General features: G+C 40.5%; 1 protein-coding gene across 1 annotated transcript in view; it reads left to right on the top strand.

Annotated features, from left to right (window-relative positions):
• Nucleotides 1–19,767, top strand: part of tspan15 (tetraspanin 15) — a 99,320-nt gene that overhangs the window by 55,552 nt on the left and 24,001 nt on the right. The window contains exons 5-6 of the mRNA XM_048551154.2: nucleotides 3,079–3,201; nucleotides 16,936–16,983. Of these exons, the coding sequence (XP_048407111.1) occupies nucleotides 3,079–3,201; nucleotides 16,936–16,983 (171 nt within the window). The remainder of the gene's footprint in view (nucleotides 1–3,078; nucleotides 3,202–16,935; nucleotides 16,984–19,767) is intronic.

The raw sequence follows: 19,767 nt of genomic DNA, 5'->3' as shown, positions 1-19,767 counted from the left end.
AGGAGTTTTGCCAGGATGTTGCCAGGGCTGGAGTGTCAGTTATGAAGAGAATTTCAACAGACGGGAGTTGTTTTCATTAGAGGAGATTGAGAGGAGATATTGTTTGAGATTCATAAAATTATGAGATGCGTATATAGAATAGATAAGAAGAAACTTGCCCCTAGATGGACAAGGGGCCATAGCTTTAAGATAAGGCGCAGAACATTTAGAGAAGATGTGAGGAAAAGCTTTTTCACCCACAGGCTTTTGGGAAGCTGGTACCATCGGCCTGGTAAGGGTGATAGAGACAGAAACCCTCATAACATCTAATGTGCAGTTGTGATGCCAAGGTATATAAGGCCATAGGCCAGTTGCTGGAAATTTGGATTAGAATAGTTTTAGACAGGTGTGGACGTGATAGGCCAAAGGACCGTTTTCTGTGCTGTAAATTTCTATTGCTGTGAAATGCAAGCCCAGCAGTGAATTAGAAACTAAGGCATAGACCTCTTCCCTTTAGCAGCAACCTTATTCATGAAGTCTTATAAATCTGTTGATAATGGACCCTGGTGACCCAGCTGTCACATTTTTAAGTGCTCAATGGCAATTAAGTAACAGCCATATGATTGACATTAACAATGGGACATGCCAGAGCAGCTTTGGGTAAATACACTTTTTATTTTGAATGCTTAGGACAAAGATCTGTTTGCTTAAAACACAACTGACCAAAAACTGAAGTGGTCCAGCTATGCCTACAAGTGCAGGCCAGAGGCTGGGAATTCTGTACTGAATTTTTGATGAGCTTTTGACTCCCCAAACATTTTGCCCAACTAAAGGCATAAGCCATCCAAAGGTAAATCCATCCATTCACTAACCATGGCACATGGTAGTTGCAGTGTGTAGTCATCTAAAGGTGCATTTTGGCAATTCTTTGTGGCTTCTTTTGAATCTAGTCCAGAAGGACAGTGTGCATGCGAATAGCACTTTTGCAAGTTGTCCTCCTCATCACACAGGCAGTGACTCGGAAGCATGTTTTTGTGCCTTTACTGTTGCTGGATCAAAGTCTAGAACTCCCTCCCTCACAACACTGAAGGAGTAGCTTCATGTAAAAATGCTTCATGTGAAAGATATAGAACAGATGTCAGAGGTAGTTTCTTTACTCAGAGAGTAGTAAAGGAATTGAATGCTTTGCCTGCAACGGTAGTAGATTCGCCAACTTTAAGTACATTTAAGTCGTCATTGGACAAGCATATGGATGCACATGGAATAGTGTAAGTTAGATGGGCTTCAGATTGGTATGACGGGTCAGCACAACATGGAAGGCCGAAGGGCCTGTACTGTGCTGTAATGTTCTGTGTACTCTGCTGAAGATCAAAACAGTTCCAGAGATTGAACATTTGTATTTGTGATGAAGAATCATACCAAATCTAAAACCACATAAACTATCATATCATTGAATTTTATTCACAGGAAACAAATGCATTTTTAAGAAACCTGCCCCTTTATAATTTCTTTCAATACATTCTTGGCAGTGTCGTCTCAATAGTGTAGTATATATGTTGATTGCTTAAAGACCGTCTGTTCTGCCTACAAAGTCAGGCAGTCATAAGGCTGAAGATGACATGACAGTCTACCTGTTCAATATATAAAAGAAGCTTGTTTAAGTTTTCCAGTAGAATAACACTGATGTCTTTACTGAGTAAAACATCCAGATCTAAGTTGCAATTTATAATCATTTCCCGTTTATTTAGTAAATCTCAGCGCGGACATATTTTTGGATTGGCATATAAACTGTCCTTCCAACTTGAAAAAAGTTTCTTTTTCATACTGCATCAAATCTCACTGCAGTTTTGAGGAAAAAGTCAGGAACATTTTGACCTCTTACCTAAAAGTAGCCAGGTGATTAAAGAGGCAGTTGGTGATCAGGTCATATTTGTACATCACCTTAACTAAGCCAAAATCAAAAAGGCTGCACTCTCAAATTATCAATGTACTACCACACCCAATTCCCTCAAGAGGAACAGGGCCTAATTTAATTGATAAATTCACATCCCAATTGTGTGATCTGAATACGAATTTCAATTTAAGAAGACCTACTGAAAGGCAAAGATAACAAGATGTGGAGCTGGATGAACACAGCAGGCCGAGCAGGAAAGCTGATGTTTCGGGCCTAGTCCCTTCATCAGAAACTGGAGGTGGTCCAGAGAATTGGTTTGTTGCTTTCCTTTTTACAGGCTCTTTGTGAGACTTGAGGGAATTGTGTACCTGACTCCAAAAGGATACCTTAAGTCCCTAGATTTTACCCCCCCCCATTCTGGTCATGCATAGTCCTGAAACTAACACCTTGCCTTCCAATATGCTTACTTCAGTCCCCATATCATCAATTCCTGCCTGATTTTAATTTGGGGCTGCCATCTCTGAGCACCCATTGTTCGCTGAAAGTCATTCAAGTTCCACTTTACCACAGATTTTTAAATTATATATTTCTTTTAGAGAGATCCCACATTTTTATTTGGTATGATTCCAAAGTTTGAAATGAACAGTTTCATGTGGATGCATGTAGAATGATATACAATAGAAGAATAGAAACCTGATTAGAGGACTGTGGATGTACAACAGAGGTCTCGTGTCTGTGGGAAGTGATGTAGGTGTTTGTAATTTTACAAGTTTTAAGTTTTTGTTAAAGTTTTAGCTTTTGCATCAACATGTTATCCTTTTGAAGAATTGGAAGCCTCTTAATTCATTTAGTTTACTTTGATTCTGATTTATGTTAAATTAAAACTTATGAAAAGTGAAGCATCATTGATAATTTGGTAAATTTGGTTATTTTGATTTACTCATTCTCTGGGGGGAGCACTATACATGATGCAAAGAGCTGAATGGATATGACTGGCCAAATAGGTGCTTTCTATGTTGCAACCATTCTGATTCTGTTATAATACATAAGTTTTCAATACGTGGATTGAATGAAAACAGAATATTTTGGGTACTTATAGTTATGTGTGTTACACTATTTTCCTCCAAAAAATGCTGTGTACTGCATTTAATTAATATGATCAATTGGTTGTGCCAGATTTGCAACTTGATCTGTTTTCTTTGTAGTTTAAATGCTGCGGTGCAGAGGATTTCACTGACTGGTCACTGAATATGTACCATAGTTGTGAAGGACATGCAGCTGGGCCACTTGCTTGTGGTGTGCCATACTCTTGTTGTAGACGCAATAAGGTATGACTTGCTGTTCTTTATCATAATCACTAACTGAAAGTGTAATTTTTATTACCATTTCAATTACTGTAAGTATTTATATGTGATATGTTGCATTTATTAACTGCAATGCGGTTGCAGTTTTACACAAATGCAATTGCAATGAATTGATCCCTAGCCTGGTAATAATTATAATTTTCAGCACTTACTCATGACAGCAGTTTCAGTCAATGCTAGAAGATAATAGAAAATTATCACTTAGATGGCCAGCTTCACCTGCAACCAAAATGTGATTGTCCTTAGTCGCTTACAATGACTTTGAACATGGGGAGCTAAGATTAAAGCATTTTTTTGCAGAAGGATTAGAATAAAAGAGGGTGAGAACAATGTAAAGGACAGAGAAGGGAAAGTGAAAGTGAGGAGAAGATCAGCAATTAAGAGAAAAAGGAAGGAATGAAGTGAGTATAGGCAATGAAGACAAGGAACAGCGGTGTTAGAAGGGAGAGACATGAAAATGGAGAGAAAAAGAAAAGAATTTGGCTAGGGATAGGCTTAGGCAAAGGAAGCAAGTGGAAAAAGCAAGAAAGTAGAAGTGAGTGAAGAGGTGTATTGGCTGGATAAAGAAGAGGACATAAAGAGACTGGACAAGATAAGATGAGGAGAAGAGATAGTTGAGAATGGAAGAAGGAATGAAGGATGATCAGTGGTATGAAATGCATTGGAGAGAGGGAACAGTGTGTAACGGAATAAAATAAGACAGGGAGATGAAGGATGAGAATGCAAATTAAAGGAAGAAAGTGGGGGGTGGAGTCAAAGAGAGAGGAAGAAGAAAAGAGGGTTACTTGGAGAGATCAGGAAATAGAGTTGAAATGGGAGGAATCAAGAAGTGAGCAAGATAATGGAAATACACTGAGGTCATCTGGGGGGAGGCGTATAGCAGATTCGAGGACAGGAGTGCTAGCAAAGTATGTGGAGAATAAAAGAATGGTGGAATAATGAATCCAGAAGGACAGGCAACTAAGCAGGAAATGGGAATGATGATGGGAAGGATGGGGGAAACAGGCATAAAATCGGAAACATTCAGTGACTTACACCAAAACAGCCGTTCAATGGGATCATGACATTGTATTGTTGATCTGAATGTAGGTGTTGAGTAAAATCTGTAAATTTGCAGATTTTTACAAAGATTGTATGAACTGTAAACAATGTGTAACTATTATGGCTGGACCTTAATACGTCGTGAGATTGAGTTTAAGACTAGCTAAATGTTTGAACACCTGTGTTGTGCGTGTGGGCATCCTCTACATTCATGTACTCTTCATGGAAAATAACTAAAGAATCTGGAGAAAGGGAGATCTGGGTACTGTAGTACACATGCTTGGAAGTGATTGCTAGAGCAAGGTGGTTATGGGGATGGATCAGGGTATAGGATGCTCTGATGGTCAGTGTGGACTTGTTGGGCCGAAGGCCCTGTTTCCACACTGAAGGGATTCTGTGAGATTTCTATGAAATCAATGGCCAGGCCTCATCAACCCTCTCCATTATTTGCTCAAAAACTCTCAAGTTAGCTGGATATGAACTTTCCCCAAACAAATCCAAGCTGACTCTTTGGAATCAACACTTATTTTTCCACGTGAGCATTAGTTCTATCCTAAATAATTGTTTCTAGAAATTTGACTACTACCAAAGTTAAACAGGCTGCTCTAAAATTGTGAGGTGATCTTTACAAACTTTGTCAAACAAGGTCATGATGTTTGTAAATCTTCAATCCTTCAGCACCTGTCCCCAAATTCAGGGAACATTGAAAAATAGCTGCCAGTACCTCTGCAATTTCACTCTCACTTCCTTTATTATCCTTGGATACATTTGTCTAGTCCCAATACCTCATAAACCTATAGTAACAACAGGTGATCTAAAGCCAGCACTTACACTTTAAGCCATTCTCGACACTAAGTTTCCTCCTCTGTCACCATGGCCTAGACCGAGCATTCAGACTCTCAAATTTGATTTGCCATTCAATAAGGCCATAGCTGAACATGCATGCCTACCCCGAAGACCTCCCTCTCCCTCCCCACAACTATCACCAACACCACATTGTTTAACAAGAATCTATCTAACTCTACCTTAAAAGTATTCAAACTTTGCTTCCAACACCTTTCAGGAAGTGTGTTGCAAAGACTCATGACCCTTTGAGAATTTGCTTTGCTTAATTTCTGTTTTAAATGGGCTATTCTTTATTTTTAAGTAGCAACCTTCAGTTCTGGATTCTCCTGTAGGAGGATGCCATCTCTTAACTTGTCAAGATCCCTCAGAATTTTAAACGATTTAATCAAGTTATCTGTTACTGTTCTAAACTCGAGCAGGTAGAAGCCTAGCCTGTCCAGCCTTTCTTTGGAAAACAACCCCACCATCTGGGCTTCTGTCTGGTAGTGTGGTAAACCTTCTCAGAACTACTTCTCTTGCATTTATGTTCTTTTTTGTTAAATAAGATTACCAATACTGTACACAATGCTCCTGATGTGATCCAGTACCCTGCATACCTGAAGTGTTCTATTCCAGAAACTATTTGACCTTTCTCTAATAGAACCATTTTCCCCAGTATTGTAGTTTTAAACTCGACAGTTAAATTTATAAAAACAGAATTGAAATGCATATTGTACCAAAATGATTCTGTGGTGCAGTAGTCTCTGATTCAGGACTGTGACAGTGCTTTATGATCTTGGCACTATTAAATTGTGTATCATCTCATTTTCCATGAGTACTGCCATAAGAGAACCTCCAGACCTCTGTATCTTTTTAGTAAAAAAAGACTGTTTGAAAGGAAAGCTTGTACATTTTTTGCTAATATAAATAGATTTTACAATGATGACTTTGGAATATTAACAGTGAAATTGAGCTTTTAATAATACTGTGCCATTAACATCTGTAGGGGTGTAAATTATGTTCTTTCATATTGCTGAAAAAAGGCATATTAGACAAGGCAGGTTGACTGTGATTGATCAAGGCATGCCTGAGAAATAAACCAAATAAGGCTGTCACCTGTTTTGGTACATTATAGGGGTGTAATGTGTATATATATATATATCTTCTCCCTGCAAATAACAGGGCCCTATGTATTAACGTAAGTAGCTGACAGTACACATGCCATACTGAGTTCAAATGACCATTTTAATTTGGTTGTTAACATAATTCTTAGAACCCCGACAGTGTGGAAACAGGCCCTTCGGCCCAACAAGTCCACACTGACCCTTGGAGCATCCCACCCAGACCCATCCCCCTATAACCCACCTAATCTACACATCCCTGAACACTATGGGCAATTTAGTCTGGCCAATTTACCTAGCCTGCACATCTTTCGATTGTGGGAGGAAACCCATGCATATACGGGGAGAATGTGCAAACCCCACACAGACAGTTGCCCAAGGGTGGAATTGAACCCGGGATCTGGTGCTGTGAGCCTGCAGTACTAACCACTGAGCTATCGTGCTGCACATAACTCATTACACACTCAGGATTTGCAGCAAATCCTATCTAATTGCGGCATCACGTCTAATGTTATAAGTTTTGCAAGCACAGACTGGTAGGGTATGGTCAGTACTGTGCATTTTGTTGGCAGATAAAGGTATATGCTGTTTGATACGACCTGCCAGGCTTTGAGACCATAAGATAGAGGAGCAGAATTAGGCCATTCGGCACATTGAATTTGCTCCATAGACGCACAGTCACATATCTAGTATCATGCCAGCATTACAATTCATATATTACATTACTCACTTGTGTGAGGAACAGAGCATCTTTTGGTGTGACAGCAGCATGTGATTAGTGGCGAATACACTTGTAGTTTTACTTCACATTTCCAGGATAATGTAACAAATGTGTTGATAATTAACTTAGGGTTATCAGTTGGGCTCAAAGTATGGTACGTTTGTGTGTACTATAGGCTACACTACTTGTTATTCACTTGTGGGAGATGAGTGGTGCTGGCTGGACCAGTATTTATTGTCCTTTCCTAGTTGCTGTAGTGGTGGTGAGCTGCCTTCTTGAACTGCTGCAGTCTACATGTTGTAAGTTAACCCACAATGCCCTCAGAGAGGGCATTCCAGGATTTTGATCAAGCAACTCTGAAGGAACAGCAATATATTTCCAAGTCAGAATGGTGTGTATCCTGGAGGGGAATTCGCAGGTGGTGGGGTTCCCATATATCTGCTGCCTCTGTCTCTCTAGATGGAAGTGGTCGTGGCTTTAGAAGGTGCTAACGAGTTTTGAGAAGATTTGTAGCTCAAGTTGAGGTTCTGGATGTGTGTTTGCTTGCTGAGCTGGAAGGTTCGTTTTCAGACGTTTCGTTACCATTCTAGGTAACATCATCAGTGAGCCTCTGGTGAAGCGCTGGTGTTATGTCCTGCTTTCTATTTATCTGTTTAGGTTTCCTTGGGTTGGTGATGTCATTTCCAAGAACAGGAAATGACATCACCAACCCAAGGAAACCTAAACAGATAAATAGAAAGTGGGACATAACACCAGCGCTTCACCGGAGGCTCACCGACGATGTTACCTAGAATGGTGACGAAACATCTGAAAATGAACCTTCCAGCTCAGCGAGCAAACTCACATTTAGAAGGTGCTGTCTAAGGATCTTTGAATTTCTGCAGTGCACCTTGTAGTTAGTATTTTGCTGCTACTAAGTGTTGGCTTGTTTGTGGATGTAGTGCTAATCAAGCAGGCGGCTTTGTTCTGGACGGTGTCAAACTTCCTGAATGTTGTTAGAGCTATACCCATCCAGGCAAGTGGACAGTATTCCATAACACTCCTGACTCATATGGGCTTTAAGGAGTCAGAAAGTGAGTTACTTGCCGCAGTATTCCCAACCTCTGATCTATTCTTGTAGTCACTGTATTAATGTGACAAGGCCAGTTGAGCGTCCAGTCAATGGTAATTCCCCAGGATATTTATAGTAGGATTCTGTGATGGTAACACCATTGAATGTCAAGGAGTGATGGTTAGATTGTTTGTTGTGGAAATAGTCATTGTCTGGCATTTTTGTGGTGTGACTGTTTCTTGCCACTTGTCAGCCCAAGCCTGAATATTGTCCAGATCTTGTCGCATTTGAACATGGACTGCTTCGGTATCTGAGGAGTTGCGAATGGTACTGAGCGTTGTATAATTATTGGCAAAGATCCTGACTTCTGACCTTATCGTGGAGGTAAGCTCATTGATGAAGCAGCTAAAGATGGCTGTGCCAAGGATACGACCCTGAGGAACTCCTGCAGAGATGTCTGGATCTGAAAGACCTACCTCCAACAATCACAACCACCTTCCTATGAGCCAGGTATGACTCCAACCCGTAGAGACCTTTCTTCCTGATGCCCATTGATTCCAGTTTAGCTAGGGTTCAAACACGACTGATGTCAAGGCTTGTCGCTCTCACCTCACCTCTGGAGTTCAGCTCTTTAGTCTATGTTTGAATCAAAGCTATAATGAGGTCAGGAGCTAAGTGTTTCTGGCAGAACCTAAACTGGGCATCACTGAACAGATTATTGCTGAGCAGGTGCTGCTTCACAGCACTATTGATAACACCTCCCATCACTTTACTGCTGATTGAGAGTAAACTGATGGGGTGGTTACTGGGGACCTGTTCTTTACACTCAAAAGGAACATGAGCACATGCACCTTTTTCATTGCAATGAAATAGGTGACAGTATCCTTTAGTTCATTTCTCGAGTCGATACCTTTTCTTCTGATTTACTCCTGATACATGGACCTTGCTTGCTAGACCAATATCTATGGCCATCTTTAGTTACCCTTGACCAATCTGAGTCAACCTGCTGTATTTAAAATGTAAACAAAGTTTGGCAGTTGACTGTCAGTCATAGTTAACTGGTTTATTGCCTATGGCAATGTGTCCTGCAATCAGAGCCCACTTACCAACCGATTAGCACTGTCCTCGCATACAGTATAAATGTTTTTTGTCCCTCCAGTTAGTTAGCAAACTGCCCTGATGAATGTAAAGCTGAAATGTTTCAGCAAAATATAACATGGGCTAATGAATTTCTAACCTTTACATCCAAAGGATTAAAAACAAGAGAGTGGAAGTTACGCTTCAGCTACACAAAGTCTTGTTTGATTACACCTGGAGGACTGTAAGCAGTTCTGGGTGCCATTTATGGCAGGGATTTTATTAGCTTTGGAGAGAGTGCAGCATAGGTTTACTGGAATTGACTTTGAACCTGCTGAGGTGGTGCACAAACATGACTGCTTTGAGAGGCACATTGATTTAGTCTGTTTCTACCACAGATTAATCATCCCATCTCAGTTTTATTTTTCTCTCCTGTCAAATCTCCTCTCACTGTATCCAAGATTCTTTCAATGCCCTCTGTCATTTTAGTTGGTTTCTGATTTTGTAGCCCTAATTGTTTCCTCCTCATCTTGCCCACCCACTCTTCACTCCCACCACACCACATTGAGGGCTCTGGGCTTTCTCATTAAATAGAGGCCTAGTTAATCCCAACCTTTTCCAAACTTTTTCTGACTGGTTAAATGTATCACTTTGAGCAACCTATCCTGTAACTCTACTCATTTTCTCCAAATAAAATGTGTTGCCATGGGTGATTATATGGGTCCTAGCTGTGCCTATCTTTCTGTGGAAGATGTAGAACATTCCCTGCACTAGCCTTATTCAAGTCTCCTCCCTCATCTGTTTTTCATGCGTGCTAATGAATGCATAGGTATCATTTTTATTTGTTCTTGCCTGAATTGGAAAATTAATTCAACAATTTATTCAATATTCGTTTCAATTTCCACCCCAGTCACCTTCGTAACATCCATCTCTGACACTTCCCATCACTTCCAACATTGTCTATTTCCGGTGATCAGCCATCAACAAACATTTGCCATTATCCTTCTTACTTTTACAGCCACCTCAAATACACAGTAAGTGCTGCGTGAATTTTCTGAGTTTCTGGTGTACTTATTCAAATGGCAAAAACTCTCTATGCCAGCACTTCGAATATGTCTTCAACCACGTATTCGCCTCCACTGTGGTTGACAGTGCTCTCGAATATGCTTGATCCATTTCCCACATTTCTGTTTTGATCCCTTTCCATCCCTCCAGTAACAATTGATCTTGCCTTCTACTCTGCCATGTTCAATGAAATATCCCGTACCTTTCTCCAGTGTCTAATGTGTTACTCTTTCCCAATATACATTCCCACTCCTGCCAATTTCAGCATTACAAAGGAATCATTCTGCCCCTTTACTCCCTGATGACCTACTCAATCACCTTCAACACCCCTCTCTTTCTCACAGATACAACATTTTGAGTCAGAGAAAAGCTGCGGTTGCTTGGACCACTGTGTCCTCTGAAAGAGCAACTGAGTTTGTCCCTTGAGTTTGCTTTATTTTGATACCTTGCATATATTTTTTCTTCAGATATTTACTCCAATCCATTTTGAAAACCGCATTAACTTTGCCTGTATCACACTCTCATGTAGTGCATTCCAGATCTTAACACTCACAATGCATAAAATGTTTTCTTTATATTACCTTTGGTTCTTTTGTATCTTAAATCTGTGTTCCCTGATTTGCAAGCATCCATCAATGGGAACAGTTTCTCCCAAACTACTATGTCACGATTTTGAACATTATCAAATTTCATGCCAACCTTCTCGAAGCACTGCAACTGAAACTTCTCTAATCTATTCAGGGAACTGAAGTTTCCCCATTTTTAAGACTCTCTTCTGCTGTTGGATGTGAAGTTGTCCTGGAAAAGACAGGAAGTTTTAAGAGTGGACCAGGATATCACGGACGGAACAGTCTCTGTGGAATGCTGACTGAGAGGGAGGGGTGGGGAGAGGAAGGCAAGCTGTGCTTGGTGGTGGCATCCTCCTAGCAAAAGTGGCAGAGATGATCTTTTGAAGGCAAAGACTAATGGGGTTGAAAGTGAGGACAAGGGCAACCCAATTGTTGTTCTGTGAAGGTGAGCAAGGGGTAAGGGCAGAACTGTGAGAGTGGGTTGGACATGGCTATGGGCCCTGTCAGCTGCGATGGGCAGATCATACTTGATTGAAGAATAGGGTCATGTCTGAGGTACCCTGGTGGGAAGTGCCATAATTGGAACAGATGCAACAGAGATATAGAAATTCTGAAAATGAAATGGAATCCTTGAAGGAAGCGGTGGGTGAGGTGGCGTAATCAGAGTTAGCTGTGAGTATTGAGAAGCTTGGTGATGGATATTGATAGACAGTCCTTCCCCAGAAATGGAAACAAAGAAGTCAAGGAAGGGGAGGAAGTGTCACAGATGGACCAGGTAAAAATGAGAGAAGGATGGAAATTGGAAGAAAAACAGATTAATATTTCCAGTTCCGGACAAGAGTAGGAAGCAGCCCCAATGATGATGTCATTGAATTAGAGAAAGAGTTGTGGGTGGATCCAAAGTAGGATTGGAATACGGAATGTTCCTGTATGCCCCACGAGGAAACAGGCATAACTGGGACCCAAGATAACAAAGTGTGAAGCTGGATGAACACAGCATGCCAAGCAGCATGCGGGTACCCATAGCCATACCTGTGAGTTAATTTTAGTCAAAATGAGGACAAGCTTAGCCAGGCAAAAGAGGATGCTGGTTGATGGGAATGTTCAGGCCTCTTTTCAAGGAAGTAATCTGCAGACCATCGTGATGGGAGAATTGGATAGTAGAGGGCGCTGGTATTGTAGCAATCAACAAGGCTGTCTGAGGACAGTTGTAAGCCTCTGATATTTGCAATTTTGGTTAGGTTTGAAATATGAAGGATGGATCAGAATTTTCATTTCAAGTTGACTAAGTAACAGTAAAAGGATTAACATCCAGTTTAGCAGAATAGGAATTGTGTTTTTTAGAGCTGGTTGGCAGCAAACAGTAGGTGTTGCCGTTAGCTGGAGTCCAGTGAAGAAGATTCAGAAGCTTCTGGAAATGTGAAAGTGCGATCAGGCTTGACCGTTTTAGGAGTCCATCGAGGTTGTCTGTGTTTAAAAGAAGCAGAATTTAAACGTGAAAATATGAAAGAAATTTTGAAATTTCTTTTCATGCTTTCTGGCCAGTACGAAGAGCTTAATTATGTGAAAAAAACTAGGCAAAGTAAGACTGTTTTCACTGGAATTGGAAAGCTTAAAGGATGATCCAATAAACTTGTAGATTTCAAAGGGAACAAATAATGTAGATGGAGAGAAACTATAGTATTTCCAGTGGTTGGTGAATCTAGCATTAGCAAATTTGGTTTAAACAAAAGGGTTCAACATTCAGAAGTGAAATTGGGTAAAGACTTAACACAAAAAGATGATAGACATTTTGAACTCTCCAGTGCAAATGCCATTGAAGCTAGGTAAGTTGTTAATTTTAAAACTAACTTTGTTAGATTCTTGTTGTTCAGAGATAACAAGATCTGAGCTAAAGGTTTGTGGGTACAGGTTGCACATTAACCATGATCTTGTTGAATAGCAGAACTTGCTCAAGGGTCTGAATATATTCTATTTCTAATATTTCAATGGCAGCAAAACATAGACGATCAAGGAACAAGAGTAGGCCACTCGGTCCTTCAAGTCTGCTCCCCTATTCAAAAAGATCATGGCTGATCTGATTTTAGCTGTAACTGTAGATTTCTGCATATCTCCAATCATTTTTAATTCCTGTCTATCTATTTGTCTATCTATGCCCTAAAAATACAATTCTGCACCACTGCCTTTTGCAGAAGGCAATTCCAAAAACTGGGGGAGAAAAGAATTATTTCCTCGTCTTTGTCTTAAATGGGTGACCTCTTAATTTAAACTATGCCCCTCCTCCCCACTGCCACGCACGCACGCACACACACAGATAGTAAGAAATTTCCTTTGTACATTCACCCAGTCAAGCCCCCTCAGTCTGCGTGAAGTTTCCTGTGATGCGTTCAAGTTTTAACCTCTTTATTTTAGACCGGTCATATTTTAACTAGCTAAAGCATAAGCCATAGTTAACATACCACATCTTTCGTGCTGAAAGACTGCAGACTTTACTTCACTGAAGTATTCAGTTATTGATAATCATTTGTTGCATTATTGGGTGTTTCAATACAATTTGGGCATTTACTTCTACTGTGGAGCACAATCCTACATAACTAACAGCTACACTTGCATGTTTTAAAATGTGTATTTTTCATCCTGAATTTCTGATCGAACTTGTTTGCTGAACCCAAAATCTGCTGTGATAAATGCAATTGTTTTAAAAAGTATTGTTGGTATATCTAAATGGTTAATTGGTAAATTTTGATTAGTACACCTAATAATTATTTAAATAAACATTTTATGAGTATCAATCCTTTGCCTGTAAGTAATACGATTTTAAATGACTAAATGTGACTTAAAATATACAAAATTATTTTCTAGGTAGCTTGAGCTATTGTAGCCTATTTCTCAAAGTGAAAATGATGATTCAATACTTTCAAAACACACCTGTAAGGGTGTAGACATGCTAACCGAGTCGGTGGGTTTGTTTGCTCACGTTTCATCACCCTGCTAGGTAACATCATCAGCACACCTCCAGTGAAGCATCGGCCTGCTGTCCCGCTTGTTGTTTGTGTGCCTCGGTTTGCTGAGGTGGTCAGTATTACTTGCGGTTCTGTTTCTCAGTGGTTTATATATAGGGTCCAATATGTTGATTACACCTTTGATTATTAAACGAACGAAAACTAGAAGAACCCCGTCGACACATAAACAACACCTTTATGGAGATAAAAATTCATGAAAGAAGAAGAGAATGACAACCAACTACCCTTCCTGGACATAATGATAGAATGCAAAAACAATGGGGAGCTCCAAACTAGCATATTTAGAAGGATCACACATACAGATCAGATACTCAACTACATTAGCGACCACTTGAATGCCCACAAACGAAGCTACATCAGGACACTATTTAAATGAGCCCCAACACGTTGCAGCAACATGGAACCAAGTAAAGCAGAACAGGAGCACCTATGTGGAGTTTTCAAAAGGAACATCACACTCCACCACTACTTCAAAGACAGACCACAACAGGGAGACACAACACAACCAGACTCGGTAATCACCCTACCATACATCAAGGACATTATGGAGATGACCACAAGCCTACTCGGATGCCTAGGTGTCAAGTAGCCCACAAACCAACAACCACCCTATGACAGCTACTGACGAACGTAAAGGGTCCCATGTCCAAAACCAGCAAAATTGGTGTAATATACAAAATACCGTGCAAGGACCATGAGAAACACTACATAGGCCAGACCAGAAGAAAACTGACAATACAGATACACAAACACCAACTAGCTGCCAAAAGACATGACCAATTCTCACTACACACTGACAGCAAGGGACATGGATTCGATTGGGACAACGCATCCATAATCACACAAGCCAAATAGAGACACGCCAGGGAATTCCTGGAGACCTGGTATTCCAACTAGAACTGAATCAAGAAGCACATTGAATTAGACCCAGTGTGCAAACCACTGAAAAATAGAACTGGAAGTAATACCACCCACCGCAGCAAACCGAAGCATATAGATAACAAGTGGAACGGAACACAGACACTTCACCAAAGGCGCACTGACGTGTTATCTAGCAGGGTCCTGAAACATTTGCAACCAAAACAACTGGTTCAGCAAGCATATCTACAATGTCATTCACAACCCGAACTACGAATCTTCTCAAACATTAAAAACGCACCTGTTCCCCTGTGCCCACAATTTCCAGCTTGCTATTTCAGTACCAACTTAAAGGCTGGATAGGCTGGGACTTTTTTCACTAGAGCATAGGAGTTTGAGAGATGACCTTATAGAAGTTTATAAAATCATGAGGGCCTTAGATAAGATGAACAACAAAGATATTTTTCCTAGGTAGGGGGTTTGAACACTAGGGGATATAATTTTAAGGTGAGGGGACAAAGATTTAAAAGGGACCTGAGGGAGCAACATTTTCATACAGAGGGTCATTCACATGTGGAATGAACTGCCAGAGAAGAGGTAGATGCAGATACAATTACAACATGTAAGAGACATTTGGACAGGTACATGAATAAGAAAGGGTTAGAAGACTTTGGACCAGATATAGGCAGATGGGACCAGTTTAGTTTGGGAAACCTGGCCGACATAGGCAAGTTGAACCTAACGGACTGGTTCCATGCTATGTGACTTATGACTTTCCACAAGTGCTTAAAGCATTTATACTGAGGACTCAAAGCCGGAAGTTAGCTGTGTAAGAGTCCTGGCTTGCCCTAATTTTGTTTAACAAGGACCACTGTCACCAAGATATTCAAAACCTACAATTCATCATATGGGCTTGTCACAAGGAACTTATTGACTTGCTATGTTTCCCACTTGTTGATCCAAACTGACAATACAGATACACAAACACCAACTAGCTGCCAAAATTAGCTGACCAATTCTCACTACACACTGACAGCAAGGGACATGGGTTTGATTGGGACAACGCATCCATAATCACGCAAGCCAAATAGAGACAGGATGTTGGCTGGTAAATCTTGCTTAGGAAGATTGCTCGGTGTGGGGCACTGAGATGGAAGACTGGTAGTAGATGTATCGAGTAGATCATCATGGATCACCAAGTGTGGGGTAGCTAGGGTGGTTTTTGGCTTGCCAGTTTTCATCAGTTAAAGGATGTGTAGGTGAGTGATGTTGTGAAGACTGGAAGACAGAAGAGGTTTTGGGTGGAGTGTTCCTGTTATAATACAAATTGTTGCACTCAATTGAGTATTGGCAAGCTGTAATGATGACCTGTGCCAGACAGATACACACAGTGCTCTGCTCCGGAGTGTCACTGAACAAGCGCTGAAATCCAGAGTGTGAGAAACAGCGCCACAATCTTGTTGAGAGTCTGCTTATATAGCATAACCAAGTGCAAACTTCAGAATTTGATTATTGAGGATATTTGGGGAGGAACCGATGCCCCTATAAATACGCAGAAGGGAATTTTAATTTCACAGGTGAGAAACCCCCAAGCTGATTTGGAACATTTTATGGCATCAATGGAAAGTAGGGTTGTGTGGGGTGTTAAACCAGCATTGCACACGATGGCCGGGCTGGTTGGCAAATTTAGGGTATAATTTCAATTAATCTCCCCAGCATCAGAGACTCTACTGTTGTTGGAGTTGGATGCAATTCTGTGTTTGAAAGAATTCAGTAAGAAATGTATTTTTTTTAAAGTTCCTGATCTTCCTGGTGACATTGAAGTAAAATGCATTTTACTTCAGTTTTACAACTGTATACTCTTGCTTCCTCCACTGTCAAAGTAAATCTTGTAATAATGCTAAAGCAGGCTTATAACTGTAAGGGTAAATTCAGTACTTCCAAGTTTGTGTGGGAAAACTGAGCTTCAAGGTGACCTAGCATATGACAGCTTTATCTAATTTTCTGTCAAGCTCATGAGACTTCAGATTGCAAGTGATGATAAACAACAGCCGTTTGGAAGAACACAACGAGAATGATTAGGATATGTAGAAAGTTTGTGAGGGATTTGTGTGTGTGTGTGTGTGTGTGTCTGTTTGTGTGTGTGTGTGTGAGACACTTTGGAAATCCTACTTTGTGTCCAAACGTTGGCAAGTAAGTGAGTATGTTCTTCTGAATCCATCCTGACCCATGCCCTGAATTTGCATTTGTATACGTTTTAATAGGAGTCAAAAAAGAATTTCAAGATGGTCTTTGGGAATGGTTTGCCCTTTGTAAAAGTTAACAGTGTATTTAATTCTCATTTCAGACAGATGTTGCCAATACAATGTGTGGTTATAAAACGCTTAATGAGCAAGTAAGTAATTTCTAACATTTTAAGAAATGTTTTATTTTCCTTTCCGTTTTCTTCTCCTAAAAGCTCAGTTTCTGGCTGTACTGAAACCTAACACTTGTCAGTTGCATTCACCCAAACCACTTGGCTTCAGACCTCATTACAGTCTAAAGAAAAGACTTGGAGTCATAGAATCACACAGCATAGAAATAGACCCTTTGGTTCAATTAGTTCACACCAACCATGTTCCAAAACGAAACTAGTCCCACGTGCCTGCATTTGGGCCATACCCCTCCAAATCTTTCCCATTCATGCACTTATCCAAATGCCTTCTAAATGATGTAACTGTACCTGCATCCACCACTCCCTCTGGTAGTTCATTGCACGTACAAACCACGCTATTTAAAAAAGTTGCCCCTCGTGTTGTTTTTACATATTTATGCCCGTCATGATTTTATAAACCTGTATAAAATTCCAGATGTTTATCAAAAATGGCTCCCTTGGCTTCACAGCTGCACTTGACTGAGTGTGGCATCAAATAAGCATCAATGAAGTTTGACAGAAAGTCTTCCAGTATTGAGTGTCATTATCAACAATGATTCAAGAGAATAATTCAAAAGTAGTATTTCAAGGGCAGTCAGACATTGGTGATAAACATTAACATTGTCTATGTACAGAAAATTTATTCTAATAACCTTGAATCTGTATTAAAGGGATATTCCAGGTCGAAGCAAGATGAGATGGGGTGGCATGGTGGCTCAGTGAGTTTGCACATTCTCCCTGTGTCTGCGTGGGTTTCTTCCCACATCCAAAGATGTGCAGTTTAAGTGGATTGGCCATGCCAAATTATCCATAGTGCCTCAGACTGGGTGGGATGATCTTTGGACGCTCGGTGTGGACTTGATGGAAGCAGGCCATTCGGCCCACACTGTACGGATTCAATGACACCTAAATTAAACATTATTGTGCATGTTTTACTGGCACAGAATGGGCAGTGATCACATAAGGACGTATGAATTAGGAGCAGAAGTAAACCAGTCAGCCTCTCAAGTCTGCTCTGCCGTTCAATAAGATCTTGACTGATCTCTTTGTGTTTTGAATGACATATTCTACTAATCTGAAATAAGCCCTGACTAAAAAAAAATGACCTTACCTCCACTGCCTTCTGAGGTGGTGTTCCAAAGTCTCTGAATCACAGGTAGTAAGGAGAAACTGGGGAACTATAGACCTGTGAGTCTGACTTTGGTTGTGGGTAAGTTGTTGATGATTATAAAAGATAGAATTTATGGACATTTAGAAAGGAAAAAATTGATTAGGGATAGTCAACGTGGTTTTGTACAAGGAAAATCATGTCTGACAAACATTGAGTTTTTTGAGGAAGTTACCGAAAAGAATGATGATGGCAGAGCGGTAGGTGTTGTTTACCTGGAGTTTATTAAGGCTTTCGACAATGCTCGGCATGGTAGACTCAATAGTAGAGTTAGGTTGCATGGGATTCAGGGTGAACTTAACAATTGGAAATGTAATTGGCTTAATGCCAGGAAACAGAGTGGAGGTGGAGGGTTGCTTTTCAGACTGGAAGCCTGTCACCAGCAGTGTCCCAAGGGATCAGTCATGCGTCCTCTTTTGTTTGTCATTATATAAATGATTTGGATGAGAATGTTAAAGGCATGGTTAATAAGTTTACAGATAACACCAAAATTGGTGGCGTAGTAGACAGTGAAGAATGTTTTCTGAGTTTACAAAAGGATCTTGATCAAATGGGTCAAATGGGCTGAAAAATGGCAGATGGGTGTTCAATCTGGATAAATGTGAGATCTTGCATTTTGGTACAACAAATGAGAGTAAGGCTTATACAATTAATGATAAGGCCTTGGGTAGTGTGGTAGAACAGAGGGACCGAGAGATGCAGGTACATAATTCTTTGAAATTTGTGTCACCATAAACCGGGTGGTTAAAAAGGCATTTGGCACACTTGCCTTCATTGCTTAGTCCTTTGAGTATAGGAATAGGGAAGTTGTGTTGAGGTTATACAGGTCATTGAGGCCTCTTTTGGAATACGTGTCCCATTCTGGTTGCCCAGTTGTAAGAAGGATATTATTAAGCTGGAGAGGATTGTGATGAGATTTTCTAGAATATTAGCTCTACACCTTGTTATCTCAGATTCTCCAGCATCTGCAGTTCCTACTATCTTTGCGAGAATATTACAATGTATAGGTTTGAGTTATAAAGGGCGGAGAGGCTGGGATTTCTTTCACTGGACCGCAGGAGATTGATTGATTGCTGACGCAATAAAGTTTATGAAATAATGTGGGGTATAGATAGAGTTAATGGTAGTTATCTTTTCCCTAGGTTGGGGGATTTCAAGACTAGGGGGCAGATTTTTAAGGTGAGAGCAGAGAGATTTTTAAAAAGACATGAGGGGCAAGTTTTTTACACAGACAGTGGTTCATGTGTGGAATAAGCTTCCTGAGGAACTGGTGGATTTGGATACAATTACAATGTTCAAAAGACATTTAGATAAGTACAGGAATAGGAGGGATATGGGCCAGGAGCAGGCAGGTCGGACTAGTTTAGTTTGGGATTATGTTTGCCATGGACTGGTTGGACCGAAGGGTCTGTTTCCATGCTGAATGACTCTGACTTTGAGAGAAATGTTTCTTTCCATCTCTGTCCTGAAGGGAATACCCCTAATTTTAAGACCAGTGGCTGCTAGTTCTGAACTGATCTACGGAGGAAACATCCTTTCTTTGTCCAACTTGCCAAGACCATTCAAGATCTTATACAATTCAGTCAAGACGTGGACAA

This window comes from Stegostoma tigrinum, chromosome 20 (assembly GCF_030684315.1).
Source record: "Stegostoma tigrinum isolate sSteTig4 chromosome 20, sSteTig4.hap1, whole genome shotgun sequence".
NCBI lineage: Eukaryota > Metazoa > Chordata > Chondrichthyes > Orectolobiformes > Stegostomatidae > Stegostoma > Stegostoma tigrinum.
Note: the sequence above shows the minus strand (reverse complement) of the source record. Positions and strands in the feature narration are given on the sequence as shown.